The sequence below is a fragment of the Chenopodium album genome, chromosome 8 (genome assembly GCF_948465745.1).
Source record: "Chenopodium album chromosome 8, dcCheAlbu1.1, whole genome shotgun sequence".
NCBI lineage: Eukaryota > Viridiplantae > Streptophyta > Magnoliopsida > Caryophyllales > Amaranthaceae > Chenopodium > Chenopodium album.
Genome location: NC_137841.1, coordinates 67,018,236 through 67,031,349, shown reverse-complemented (window position 1 = coordinate 67,031,349; position 13,114 = coordinate 67,018,236). Strand labels below are relative to the sequence as shown.

The 13,114-nt window shown below is 29.3% G+C and overlaps 1 protein-coding gene across 1 annotated transcript; it reads right to left on the bottom strand.

Moving 5' to 3' along the window:
* Positions 1–7,740: 7,740 nt before the first annotated feature.
* On the bottom strand, positions 7,741–8,783 carry LOC145555377 (LOB domain-containing protein 3-like). Its single transcript, XM_081617122.1, has 2 exons — positions 8,224–8,783; positions 7,741–7,816 (listed from the first exon to the last, which is right to left on the bottom strand). Exons 1-2 carry the CDS (start codon positions 8,781–8,783, stop codon positions 7,741–7,743), a joined length of 636 nt encoding a protein of 211 aa, XP_081473248.1.
* Between the last annotated feature and the right edge of the window lie 4,331 nt (positions 8,784–13,114).

Sequence of the window (13,114 nt, the reverse complement as noted above, 5' to 3'; positions counted from 1 at the left end):
AGATGTATCAGTTGCTTTTATAGATTGTAATGATTTCTTCTATTTGATATGTTAATTCTAGTCTATTTCTTCTATTGTTAGTTATGATTCTATAAAACCAAAAATGATTACTTAACATTCAAAATTTTACTTAAAGTAAAATGAGGGAAGATGTTCGCTAAACTCCCATTCAATGAACTCTTAATGGTGGTAAAATTTCATGTGGCACTGACATTTAGCTTTGGAAATTGTAATTAGGAGAGAAAAAGTAATTTCCCTTTTCACCATTAGCGCATACCTAAAGTTTCTTCATCTCCTTCAATATAATAAAATTTGATAAATTCGTTCATCTACTGATACTAAAAATATTCAGTGAATACTTTTATTAGTAACTTGATACTAAGAAATATAATTAAAAAACAAGTCTATGGCACCACTTGACTCTACATCTTGTTTCATTCAATATCGAGTACATGCAATAAAAATATAAATAAAATGAATGTATTGAATATTTGATTTCATGACCATTATATTTTATACGACTAACAATGCAAAATTTATTATATTGTTATTTTTAAAACTAATATACTTGACTAGTATAAATATTTATTAATTCTTATTATAAGTAATATTAAAATAAGTCACGGTGGATTAAAAGTAAACTAAGAATAGCTGAAATAAAATTGGAAATTATACCTGTTTAGGGTAATTTTACCCCGCTATGTGGCCCAATTAGAGGGTGACACGTGCGGGTTAGTCCAAACTGGACCAATCCCTGCTTGACACGTGGCATTCCATAGAAATGGGAGAAAAGGCGGCCTTCATGGCCCAAATCCCGAGAAAGCCGCAATGCGGCGCAACCCACCAATGATTAGGGCTCGATGACCTAATCAGGGGCACAATTCCCGAGAACCCTATAAATAGGGAGATTCCCTTCATTTGGATATAATAAATAGGGAGATTCCCTTCATTTGGATATAATGAGTTTTAGGTCTAATAAGTTCAGATCATATATAATAAGGTCCAATAAGTTAAATAAGGTCTAATAAGTTACATTAAGTTAAATAAGGTCTAAAAACTTTCAATAAGTTCTAATCAAGTCTAATAATAAGGTCTAATTAGAAGGGGTGTCCATTCGGTTTTTGGTTTGAATTTAGCCCAAATCCAATCCGATCCGAAATAAATTTTGATTTTCAATTATAAAATCAAACCTGATTGGAATTCCTCACCAAATCCACTCTGATTCAAACCGATTTAAAATTCGGTTATTTGGAATCGATACAAGAGTGCAAATTAACATACGTTACAAATATTTTGGGCCTAATGTGAGAATAAAATTAAAAAACAATAATAAAAAGTTAATTCTTAAAAGTATAGTTGTACACGATTAATAGAAGTACTGAAAACGTAGGTAGATTACATGATAAATAGTAATAATTATAATCATAGTTTAGCATGATTATATTAACAATACTTATTCATAAACTAACGGTTTCATATTTAATTTATTTCGTTTTGTTTTTTTTGGATTCAAACAAGGTCAATCCAATCCAATTCGAATGTCCGAATTTTCAAAAATTTCAATCCGATCCAATTCGATTTAAAGTTCGGATCCGATCCGAATTAATAATTCAGTTTTGATTTGATTAAATTTCGAATTTTATTCCGAATGATGGATACCCGTACTAATAAGGTCCAATAAGGAACAATAAGTTCAAATAAGTTTAGTAAGGTCTGATAAGTTCAATAAGGTATAATAAGTTTGATAAGGTGTTACAAAGTTCCAATAAGTTTCATGACTTTGAATTACGGTGTAAGTTTTGATTTTACAAATACAGATATGATTCCTTTAAAATTGATATTAATTATTTTAGAGTTTTTAAATACCAAAATGATACTTAAAATGAAAATTTATTAAAAATAAAAGATCAAACGTGTTTCTTTATACCTCCACAAGATTCGAACACAGGACGACTATCCATGCATAGTCATTCAAGGGGTTTGTTTATTACTAGACTATGGGATATCAACACATACATTGGATGAAAATAAATTAATTTTTATAGTGTATCTATTAGACTAAATTTCTCGGCTTATTATTTTGTTCTATTTTCTAGAATAAAATTATGCCCATAATTGATTGGACACATTATACAAATAATTTACATGCAAAACATTTAAAATTCTATTTTCTAGAAAAAAAAAATATGCCCAAAAAGAATTGATTGGACACATTATACAAATATTTTACATGCAAAACATTTAAAATAAAAAAAGTTATTTGATTTTTTTTTTCACTTCGAATATGGTGTATGTTTTGACTTTATATATATACAAATACGATTCCTTTAAAATTATATTGATAACAATTAGTTATGATTTTTTAAATACAAAAATGATTCTTAAAATGAAATTTTTTAAAAAATAAAAAGCAAAATGTGTTTCTTTTGTACCTCCACAAGATTCGAACACAAGATGACTATCCATCATAACTCAAGGGGTTTGTTTATTAGACCATTGGAAAATATTTTATTTTAGAAAAAAATAGTTATTAAAGATTAGTTATACATCTAAAAGTATATCTTTGTTCCCTTCAAAGAAATAAAAAAAAATTATGTTTTGTTAACAACAAGGTGTTCTCCATCTTTGTACTTCAACTTAGGATAATATACAAGCCTCCCACCATGCCAGATTGTACACCTTATGGAATTTGAACATGCCATTCTGATCTTTAAAATGCATGTACTAAAAATGGATCTAAGAAAGAGAAAAAAAATGTGTAAAAGGGAAAAAAGGGCAAAGTGGATTGGGAGGTGATGGCGGTTGGAAGTCTGGTCCACATATTCCACAACACATACCATTAGTTTTATTAATTCATTTCAAACTATAGTGTGTACTAGCATTTTAAACATGTTGTACGGAGATCTCATAGTGACACGTTTATCAAACAAGATTTTATTAAAAGAAGAATAATGATTCTTTAAAATAAAAAATGTTTTTAGGGGACAAAAAAAAGATGATTTTATCATGGTCGCAAGGTTCGAACACTGAATGCATTTGAATAATACAACATTTTGATAATATCAACACCATAGGACTAGGGGGGTATCAGCACATTCACTGGATTACATATTAATATGTATTATTAGTTGAATAATTTCTCTTTTTATGTTTATCAAAGTAGTGAAAATTTTAACTTATTAACATACTTTTTGTTTTAAATAAAATAGTTTTTTTTTTTTAAATACTAATAAAATAGTTATTAAATATAAATAATTTATATCTAAACGTATAACCTTTTTTCCTTCACTAACATCAAATAATTAAAAACTAAATAAAAGATATACGTATAACATTGTTTCATTCACTAACTTTTATGTTATTTTGATATTTTAAAATTAGATATGATTCTGTAAAGTTAAAAATAATTAAAAACCAGAAAAAAATACAATTTATGCCGTCAAATCGTTTTCTTGGAGTCGATTCAAATTCCGGATCGTTTGTTTTGGGCGAATTGTAAAACATAATCTTTAACCAATTTTGCAGCTAATAATTCTAAATCTGTTTTTGTTTTTCACACCTTCACCATACTTTCATTCAAATTAGTTTATTCTTCAAATATATAATCACTACAATTCATTTTAATAATTGTAAGTCACACCACGACGGGCCGGAATATACATGAACATTACAAAAAATTCACCGACGCCGATAGGTTGTTCACCGGCAACACATTCACCCACGCGTTTGCATTTTAACCAACACCTTATCGCACCGCCATCAATCTGTTTCACGCTGAAATTCAGAAAATCAGATTTGTATATTGTTCTTCATTTGTTATTTACACAGATACATTAGAGGGGAAACATTAGGAGAGAGAAATTAGAAAAAACGACATATGCATCCCATAAGAATCCTAAAAATTGAAATGTTAAGTTAAATCAAAAATTTTATTTACATTTTATTCATTGTTCTTCATTCGTTATTTACATAGATACATTAGAGGGGAAACATTAGGAGAGAGAAAAAAAATGAGGTCAAAAAATTTGATTTTTTTTTGGGGATTATATACTACATTAATTTGGGTAGGTGAAAGGATAGATAAATTTGAAATTCAAAAGTTGAAATTTAAAAAACAAGTTTGAAATTCAAATGAAAATGAAGGTGGCCCACTAAAAAGGAATATTCCCAATCAACCAATAGGAAACTTGTGTACAAGATTCCTTTTGTACACTAAGTGTACCTTAAATTGCTCCCTAATTTTGTGGTTAGTTACATATAAAAGTTTGTGATAATTAATAGAGGTAGAATAACAACATTTTTTTAAGAAAGTAATTTATTGGGAAATTTTTTACTATGTAATAATATGTTGATAAGTGTTTCCTTGGTTTCTCTTTTATTAGTATGGACTATCTATGGAGTATGTAATGTTTGCATTTTATTTACATCAACAGAAAGATAGTTTGGATAACGCTCACCAATATGGCAATTTTAATTCTATATGTCGATTTCTTAATGTGGTCACAAGTACAATGATATTTTTTTTTTAATTTTTTTTTTCTCTTAATATCAAGATTATGTGAGCAACATTATACTGTAAATAGTTATATACTTTTACTATGATACATTGTAACATTCTTGAATGTCAAGATCTAAATCCTGGTTAATTATTTGTACTTCCTCCGTTTCTTTTTAATTGTTACATTTTTCTATTTTGGAAATTGCTAATTAGTTACAATACTTTCCAATTTTACACAATTCTTTCTCTCTATCTCTCTCCTACTCAAATGGATCTCTCTTATTTTTCTCTTTATCTCTCAGCTCTAAAGAAATAATTGTCTAGGTGACCATGAAATTAAAATTGTACTCCATAGCAACAGAAAAAACGAATGAAGTATATACTATTTATTTTAGAAAGTAACATGTAATATAATTTACATAACATAGCTTAGTGGTTAGCACTTAAGCGTTTAAACTTGAGGTTATAGGCTCAAATTTAATACAAAAATCCATCTCACCACTACTCGATTATATTGCATCAATTAAGTAGTTCATTACGGATTTTATTGAATACATATAAACAATAACTTGGATGTATAATCATATCCTAGATCAATGCACTTGGAAAAATACATTCATTATTGATTTTCACATCTAACAATCACAATATCAAAAGTTTCAACTTCTTTATTTTTGTAATGATATTTGTAATTTCTTTGCTATGCATGTTCTAAGTTTAGCAATTTAAGGAACCAAAATAAAAATGACACAAATATGATTTAATCACGGGTCTTGTGTATATTGCTACTTTATATATCCCTCTAAAAATGAAAATTTTACAGTAGTCATTTGAAATATGACTACCAAAATGTTTTCATGATTATAAAGTTTATAATTGATATTTTTTCTAGATATTTAATTATTTTACTTAATTTTAGGTGTAAAATAGTATTATCAACATTTTTTAAATTTATCAAATTTTTAGTAACATTTATGTAATTTTTATTCTTATTTTATAGTTTTTCGAAAAAAAATTATTGGCAAATTTTTATATGTGGCTGGCCACATGGTGTGGCCAGTCCGTTTCATATAACGGACTCCGTTATACCAAACGGGTCCGTTATTTTAAATTAAAAAAAAAAACGTGTCTTTTTTTATATTTTATTTTATTACATTAAAAGGTTCTTCTTTTCCAAAGTTTTCTCATTTTCTCTGTTTCCATTTTCTCTCTCCTCAAACTATTCTTCTTCCATTTTCTCTCTCCTCAAATTCTTTTCCTCGAATTCTCTCTCCTCTAAATTGTTCTTTTCGTTGATAATGTCTAAAATCAAGATAATCTTCCCCAAGGGAAAGAAAGGATCGACATATACGCTGAACTCTCCTAATTCTGATATAAATCAAACCCTAATTTTAGTAATTTTTCGATTTTCCTGTCATCCATGCTCTGCAATTTGAACAAGCATCGTGAGATTGTTTTTGGTGGTGTGAAAGAATTCGTGAGTAGAAATCAAGCAATTTATGAAGAATTACTAGAGAATGAAAAGAAAAAAAAAAAGGCAGATGAAATGGAGGTTATTGCTAAGAAGATGCTGGAGGAGCTTGCTAATGTAGAAGATACAACAATAGTTACTTTTTTTTTATTATGTAGGGATTACTTTTAAAAATTACAGTGTACTTGTTTTAGGGGTTACTCGTTGGTTTTATAGGGAGGGGTTACTTGTTGATTTTACAAGGTGTTATTTGTAAAGTTTTAGGGGGTTATTACTTGTTACTCGTAGTTTATTAGGAGTTACTTGTTAGTTTTACAGAATTTGTTGTTAAGTTAGAGGGGTTACTTGTTAATTTTTGTTAAGTTTCAGGTGTTACTTGTTAGTTTTATAGGGGTTACTTGTTATTTTTATGAGTTACTTGTTAATTTTTGCTAGGGTTACTTGTTTATTTTAGTGGTTATTTGTTAGTTTAACAGGGGTTACTTGTTTATTTTCGGGGTTACTTGTTAATTTTTGTTAGGGTTACTTGTTAATTTTATAGGGGTTACTTGTTAATTTTTGTTAGGGTTACTTGTTTATTTTAGGGGTTACTTGTTTATTTTTGTTAGGGTTACTTGTTTATTTTAGAGGTTACTTGTTAATTTTTGTTAGGGTTACTTGTTTATTTTAGGGGTTACTTGTTAGTTTAACAGGGGTCGTTACTTGTTAATTTTATAGGGGTTACTTGTTAATTTTTGTTAGGGTTACTTGTTTATTTTAGGGGTTACTTGTTAATTTTTGTTAGGGTTACTTGTTTATTTTAGGGGTTACTTGTTAATTTTTGTTATGGTTACTTGTTTACTTTAGGGGTTACTTGTTAGTTTAATAGGGGTTACTTGTTAATTTTTGTTAGGGTTACTTGTTTATTTTAGGGATTACTTGTTAGTTTAACAGGGGTTACTTGTTAATTTTACAGGGGTTAGTTATTAGTTTTACAGGGGTTACATGTTAATTTTACAAGGGTTAGTTACTTGTTAATTTCTTCAATTTCATTGTATCTGTTTTCATCTTCCAGATCCAATACCTGATTAATGGTTTGGATTTCAAGATTCATCAAAGAATCTTCAATTTTTTCGATCTCTAATGATTCTTGTGAATCAGGTAATTTTTCGAATTCTTCTGCCATTGTTATTCTTTAATTTCTGGAAGAAAAATTGTGTGAGGTTTCGGTCAATTTTCGTATTTGTTCTTCGTAAATGAGTTGTTATGGGTTTTAAGGTTTAGAAATTTGCGCGTGTTTTGTAAAGCCATTTTGTTCAGCGCTTGTTTCCTAATCCCGTTATACGCGCGTCGTTCTCCGTTATTTTGCTGACTTGGAAGCAGGCCACACGGTGTGGCCTGCTGCACCAAAAAGGCGCCGAAAATTATTATATATTGGATTAAAATTTTCAATAAATATGTATGCATAGTAGATATAATAAGACTAATTGTGACTATTTTATAAGGTAAAAAAATAAACCAATCATATTGTATACTATTAAAATAATATGATAGTCATTTTTCAAACGACTACTGTAAAATCATCCTCTAAAAAATGAATATACTAACAACATACTATTTTAATCATGCGAAAGAAGTATGAAGAAAAGTAAAACATCGAAAACTATAGTTTGCAATAACACTTAGCTACTTGTAAAAGCTACCTAGAGATATTATCAACAAATTAAATTTATAGAAACATAAACATTCTCCTCAAGTCAAGCTATCAGAATTTGCTAATCTTGGAAAATCTTCAGATGAATCGTCTTCTCTTTGGCTCCGGTTCGAAGTCGAGTAGGTCGCCCATCTCATCTGAAGAAATTTGACCACTGCAACATGATTCATATATGAGTTAGTACTTTAGGTTTTTTTCGTAAATTAAATCTGAATTATCAAATTAATGAACGTACAAAGTAAAAAAAAAAAAAATAATAATAGATGCATTAAAACGTTACAACTTACAAGTAATTAAGAAGAGAACCTATTATTACGTATTTGAATATACAATTTGATTAACAACAGATGGAATTAAGACTATTATGATCTTAAAATTAAAAAGAAGTCAACTATACACATGTTCGTTCTTTGATATGTATAATTTGATCCAAGCATAAATACTCAAAAGAATTCTTTAAACACTAATTAAAGAAAAATTATCTACCCCAAAAAAATTTCAAAAAAATTTCAAAAAAAAAAAAAAAAAGCCAAAAATAAGATTAGGGCAAACAATAAAAACCTGGAATAGTGAACCGGTCTTGGTAAAGGTAAGACGTTTAACAAAGCTTGTGAAGCTTGAACTACATCACCAGTAAGAAAAGGCGGTCGCGAAGTAGCCTTATTAATAGGAGGGTCTCCACGGCAGGCAGCGAGCTTAGCACGAACATCATAAAGTTGGTCGTAGTAGAGGGCGAGATTGCCGAGCAAAGTATCAATCATACGTTTGCAACCACCAACAGGGTCTCGAGCACGGGCGTCAGCAGTGTAGGTTATAGCATTGATAGCGTCGTAATGGTACTTAGATTCGACGCTTTTTAAAGTGTCGATAATGCGTTCACGGCCAAAAAGATTGAGAGCGTTGATGGCTTGCTCCTGTTTTTCGATGTCGAAATATGGCGCTAGTAAAAGGCAGTCCGCGCTTGCGTCGCAGTTTTCGCCGAGGATTTTACATATTGTGCAAGAATTGTCGTCGGAGAAAGTATAAGAAGTTGTATTTGCGACGCTTGATTGTGTTGTAATTGGATGAGCGTCGTTAATTTGCGACGTTGTAGTAAAGTGGTTAAAGTTGTTGGTGGTCATTATGGTTTTCGCGGTGGATGAATAGAAGAAGAGAGAATAAAATACAAATTGAGAATGGAGTATAATTTAATGAATTGAAATTATGGGTTCTTATTTATAAAAGAAATGGGTTTTTATTTCAAAGGAACCCAATTGGTTTTTATTTGGGTTTTTTATTCAAGAATTGGATTCCAAGATTTGAATCTCGAAAAGATTAAAAAAAAAAAAAAAAAAAAAAAATTCTTTTTGTTGTTCTTGGATTTCGGGCTTCAATATATATACGTAGTCATCATTTGTTGTTGGATATAACAAGATAAACTATATACGTATGGCTTAAATTAAGGACCTAGCTAGCTAGAACTCTAGAAGCCAAATGAATTTTGCATGTGTTATTGATTAAAGATGGAGCTCGATCTTGAAATTTCTCCTAGCTAGACGACAAAGTTAATTATTGTTTTTTTTTTTTAAAAAAAAAAGAAAGTTAATTATTGGGTAAGATAGCTCATTGATAATAGGTTTAGGACTAAGATTAAAAGACTTATGGACAGAGTTGTATTAAGTAGGGTTGATATATAGCCAAAATATTTTCCAAGTTAATAAAAAATTATACAAATAATCTTGTATCCATATATACTTAATAATAATTTTGTATTCATATATATACTTAATAATAATTTTGTATTCATATATATACTTAATAATCGATAGTTAGTTGATTGGCCCGTCCATTATTGATTGACTCGTTATTATTGACCCATGATCCGCGTTGGCCCTATAAAATATGAACCTCTTTGACCCGATTTACACCAATCCCTGACCCGACTCGACTCAATTCGCCCAATAATTAGGTCTACTCCTTGTTGCTAGATTATTGCATTTTTCATCGTAATTACTCAAAGGCCCATTGAATTGTTAGGACTGTGATGCCCTTCCTAATTATGTCAATTGTAAGCAATAATAATGAGGAAATAAATGCAAGAAACAATAGAGTGACAATATATTATATGAACAAACCATCATGAGAATTTGGAGAAAAACCATAACACTTAGGACTTTCATTGATGTTTACATATGATGTGACACGATGACTTACAAGGTATTTTAATCTGAACATCACATTTGTTTAACCTTATCACCCAAGGCAACCTTCTCGTGTTTACCCTAACACTCACAACTTTCTCATATTTTCTCTATATTCCTACAATTACATGAACATCATTTTTCTTTCCTTATTTCCAAAAATCATACAGTGTATAACACTACATACTTGGAAAGAATTATTCTGGTGACATTAAGGAGCGAAATTGGGTCTTCATTGTTGCCCTTCTACTCCAAAGGTGATGATGAAGGTGATTCAGGGTTGCCTCATAGGCTAAGGCTAGGTTGATCTGCTCATAATGAATTCAAAAAACAATTAATAAATATTGTTAAAAACGTAAAACATCAGAAATGTTTCTTCTTAACAAAGTTAATACAGATAAAATAAATTTTTAACAAAATTATTCCAAAATTTTACCATATCCTTACTCAAATTAGCTTTTCAAATAAATAAGAAATAAATAACTCGGCCCAATCTAATATATATACATAAAGGGGAGTTTTTTCCCGAGTTTTTAGAGAGCCACGTAAGATCTAATTTTCTCAGCGCGCCATGTAGGATTATAAATCTTAGTAGTAGCCAATTAAATAAGAGATTATTAATTTCTTTTAGAATTAAATAATTTAAATGTCATGTAAGCAAAATTGGTGAATGAGATTTTTAAGTTTAAATTAATCTTTTAGAATTAAATAATTTAAATGCCATGTAAGCAAAATTGGCGAATGAGATTTTTAAGTTTAAATTAATTAAATATTATATATTATCTTTTAATATTAGGAATTTTATCTAAATATATAACAAATTTTAGGCTCATAAAAAAAAAAAATAAATAAAAAAAAAAAAAAAATTAAACAAACCGCACGGGCTTCATCTAGTGTTAGCACATTTTGGGGCTAAAATAACTATGAGTGAAAAAGCAATTGAAATTATTAGGAGAATATGATAGGGCTAAAGTAAGTTAATATATAATTATATATAGATCTTTCAAAGTAAATAAAAAATTAATTTAAAATAATTTTGGACTATCCAAATTAACTTTCATGCAAATTAAAAATAAAAATTATACTTACATTCAGGTAATTCACTGATTTGATGATGTAAGGCTTAATAGATTAGCCTTAATTTTGGTTTTCTTCCGAAAATAAGGTCTTTTCGTGAATTGGTGTACATTGTGGAGTACTGTACAAAGTGAAAATAATGAAATTTTAAGAAATGAAATCGACAAGGAATTAGAAAATGGGATTTACAACGTGTTTAAAAGATTAGGACGGAACTATAAGAATGATATTGGAGAATGATCAAAATAGGACTTTTAGTATTGGAATAGAGAATGGGGATAGTGTTAATGATTTAAGTTGGAGTGGCCGAAACATATACGAGTTTGTCAATTTTGATATAGTATTTATAATGTACGAGTAAGTAATAAAACAATCAGACTTGAATCAAATTGGATTGATCTTCTAACAGACATATATAAAATATTACTGTGGCAACAAAAAAAAAAAAAATCATGGTTATTTCCAATTTCATCCACCTATTATTAATTATTTTACGGTCAATAATTGGCCCTCCCTTATGAGGGTGTGATAAACGTGGGTCTAGGCCGCACCCGCAAATCAAAAGAGAGAGTTCACTTCACAAGATCAAATGAGGTTCCATCCCATAACCATATAGCAATAAGAAGAGTAGCCCCTTAGACTTATAAAGTGTTTAACTCTCTCTTCTTCAATCAATGTGGGACACTTACATGTGGTGACACTTGAGAGATTTATTCTTCAACACTCCCCCTCACATGTAAGGTCCCTTATAAACTTTGTCTCATGTGATTTTTCAGGCTAGAGTGCTTCTTCACTCCCCCCTCACATGGACCTACTTTGGCCCAGTGAATTTTAGCCATTTAAGGTCCCATATCGTGGGCTTGGCTCTGATACCATATTAAACGTGGGTTTGGGCCGCAGCCGCAAATCAAGAGAGAGAGTTCACTTCATAAGATCAAAAGAGGTTTCATCCCAAAATCATATGGCAATAGGAGGTGTAGCCCCTTAGCCTTATAAAGTGTTTCTCTCTCTTTTCTTCAACCAATGTGGAACACTTACATAAGGTGACACTTGATAGGTTTATTCTTCAACAGGGTGACTGTTACACCCAAATTAAAATTTTGCCGACTTTGACATTTTAGAGAAGTTTGTCAAAGGATGTTAAAAAATGTAACACTAATAATGACCCTCAACCTATAATCAAGGTGGGTTTTTTTTTTTTTTTTTGTGTGTGTGTGTGTTTTTAGAGAGCTATACAGTCGAGTGATGAAAATCGATCCCAGTATCATCTGAAAGCGGGAGGGGAGCCCTAACCACTTGAGCTATCCCTCACTCTCACCTAATTAAGTTTTTGATTGTTCAATTATTGATTAATCATATTATTGTCTAATAAATTCAACAAATCTTTTTGATTTGGATCAAATAATTAATTATATACATTTGATTTGGTTAAATGTAGATTATTGTAGGTAAGTATCAAACAATTTAGGACATTTGAAATTGGTTATTTCTTGCATTGTATCTACGATATCCTTATCATTTTGTCATAAAACAGTGTAGATATTGGTTTGATTTGGATCAAATAATTATGTATATTTAATTTGGTTAAATGTAGATTAATTATTTTACATAAGTATCAAACACTTTAGGACATAAATCATGCACGCACTTTAGGACATTTGAAATTGGTTATTTCTTGCTTTCTATCTAAGATAATATATCCTTAGCATTTTTGTCATAAACCAGTGTAGATTTGTATCTGTTTGATTTGGATGAAATAATTATATAAATTTAATTTGGTTAAATGTAGATTAAGGCCCTGTTTACTTTACCTTAAAAAAATAATATTAAGTAAAAATACCTTCAGTTCAGTAAAAATAAGTTCAGTTTAGTAAAATTAATTTCAGTTCTATTCAATAAAATTTAATTTTTTAAAAGATGAATAATAATAGAAAATCAGAAAAATAATTTCACTTTAGCAAAAAAAACAATATCAGTTCAGTAAAATTAATTTTAGTTTAGCAAATATAATTTTGTTTCAATAAAAATAATTTCAGTTCATCAAAAATAAGGTGGAGTAAACGAGGCCTAATTATTATAGATAAATATCAAACACTTTATGACATAAATCATGCACTTTAGGACATTTGATATTGGTTATTTCTTGCCTTCTATCTAAGATATCCTTAGCATTTTTGTCATAAATCAGTGTAGAT

What these genes read in the sequence shown, in the direction of transcription:
- LOC145555377 (XM_081617122.1), bottom strand. Translation starts at nt 8,783, where the DNA reads ATGACCACCAACAACTTTAACCACTTTACTACAACGTCGCAAATTAAC. An exon ending in AGACCGGTTCACTATTCCAG is followed by an intron (nt 7,817 to 8,223) that starts GTTTTTATTGTT and finishes ATCATGTTGCAG; the next exon opens with TGGTCAAATTTCTTCAGATG.